Genomic DNA, 893 nt, shown 5'->3' on the forward strand with positions numbered 1-893 from the left:
ATTGATAAAGTTTTACTTTGGGCTGGATACACATACTTTTGGTACCAAAAGAAAGCAAATAACTATTTATATCTTTTGTATAAAGCAGTTGATTAAGAGAGGACTATCAAGAGAGGGCCATCACAACTTTTGCTTATAGCGTGAACTCCAATATGAAAAGCATCTTAACTAGCTAAAGGTTACATGTGAAGGAAGAGTGATAAGCACTATTAAACTTCAATCTATGCTCAAGAATGAGTGATTAACACTAAAGGTAAATTCCTTACAAAAGGACCCCCCTCTTAATTATGTACACTATAGATCCATCAACTCATGACATGACTCCTCTTAAAGCCTAGTCCAAATACAGAATGTAACTCACTTAGACTACAAAAGAATTGGACTTGCCTCCCAAACAAAATTTACAGCACACAAACACAAAGGCAAACTCAACAAACTCCTAACAACTCACACCAAACTTCTCTTCTCCAATCCCTCTCAAGATCGAACTCCTACAAGATGCTGCTCCATTCATTTAGCCTTCTACCATGCCACAACTCATCCATGCTCCACAATCCATCCATCCAATTGTTCCCTTCTTCGATGCCATCGGATGGTGAAGAATAATCGATCATAGACATGGAAGCTGATACAAGATCCAAGCCATCCAAATTGTACCCATTGTCCAAACCATGCATACTAGGGTCTAAGGGAACACTTGCACTAGTCGTGCTAAATGCGCACGGTGCATTTTGTGCAACTTGAGCCTCATAGTTACAATTAGTACTAATTGGATCAAAGTATTCTTGAGAAGGATTGAATTGTTGAGGTTGGCTAAGGATAGCTCGTGCATCAGTATTTGGATGATCAAGATTGCTGTTATTTGCCATTTTTTCAAGCAATCTTGGCATCCA

At 38.7% G+C, this 893-nt stretch overlaps 1 protein-coding gene across 1 annotated transcript in view; it reads right to left on the reverse strand.

Annotated features, from left to right (window-relative positions):
- The window catches only part of LOC109829150 (transcription factor MYB62-like), a 1742-nt gene continuing 1071 nt past the window's right edge, over positions 223-893 (reverse strand). The window contains 1 exon segment of the mRNA XM_020396283.1: positions 223-893. Within this exon segment, the coding sequence (XP_020251872.1) occupies positions 492-893 (402 nt within the window). The 3' untranslated portion in view covers positions 223-491.

The sequence above is a fragment of the Asparagus officinalis genome, chromosome 1 (assembly GCF_001876935.1).
Source record: "Asparagus officinalis chromosome 1, Aspof.V1, whole genome shotgun sequence".
Classification (NCBI taxonomy): Eukaryota; Viridiplantae; Streptophyta; class Magnoliopsida; order Asparagales; family Asparagaceae; genus Asparagus; species Asparagus officinalis.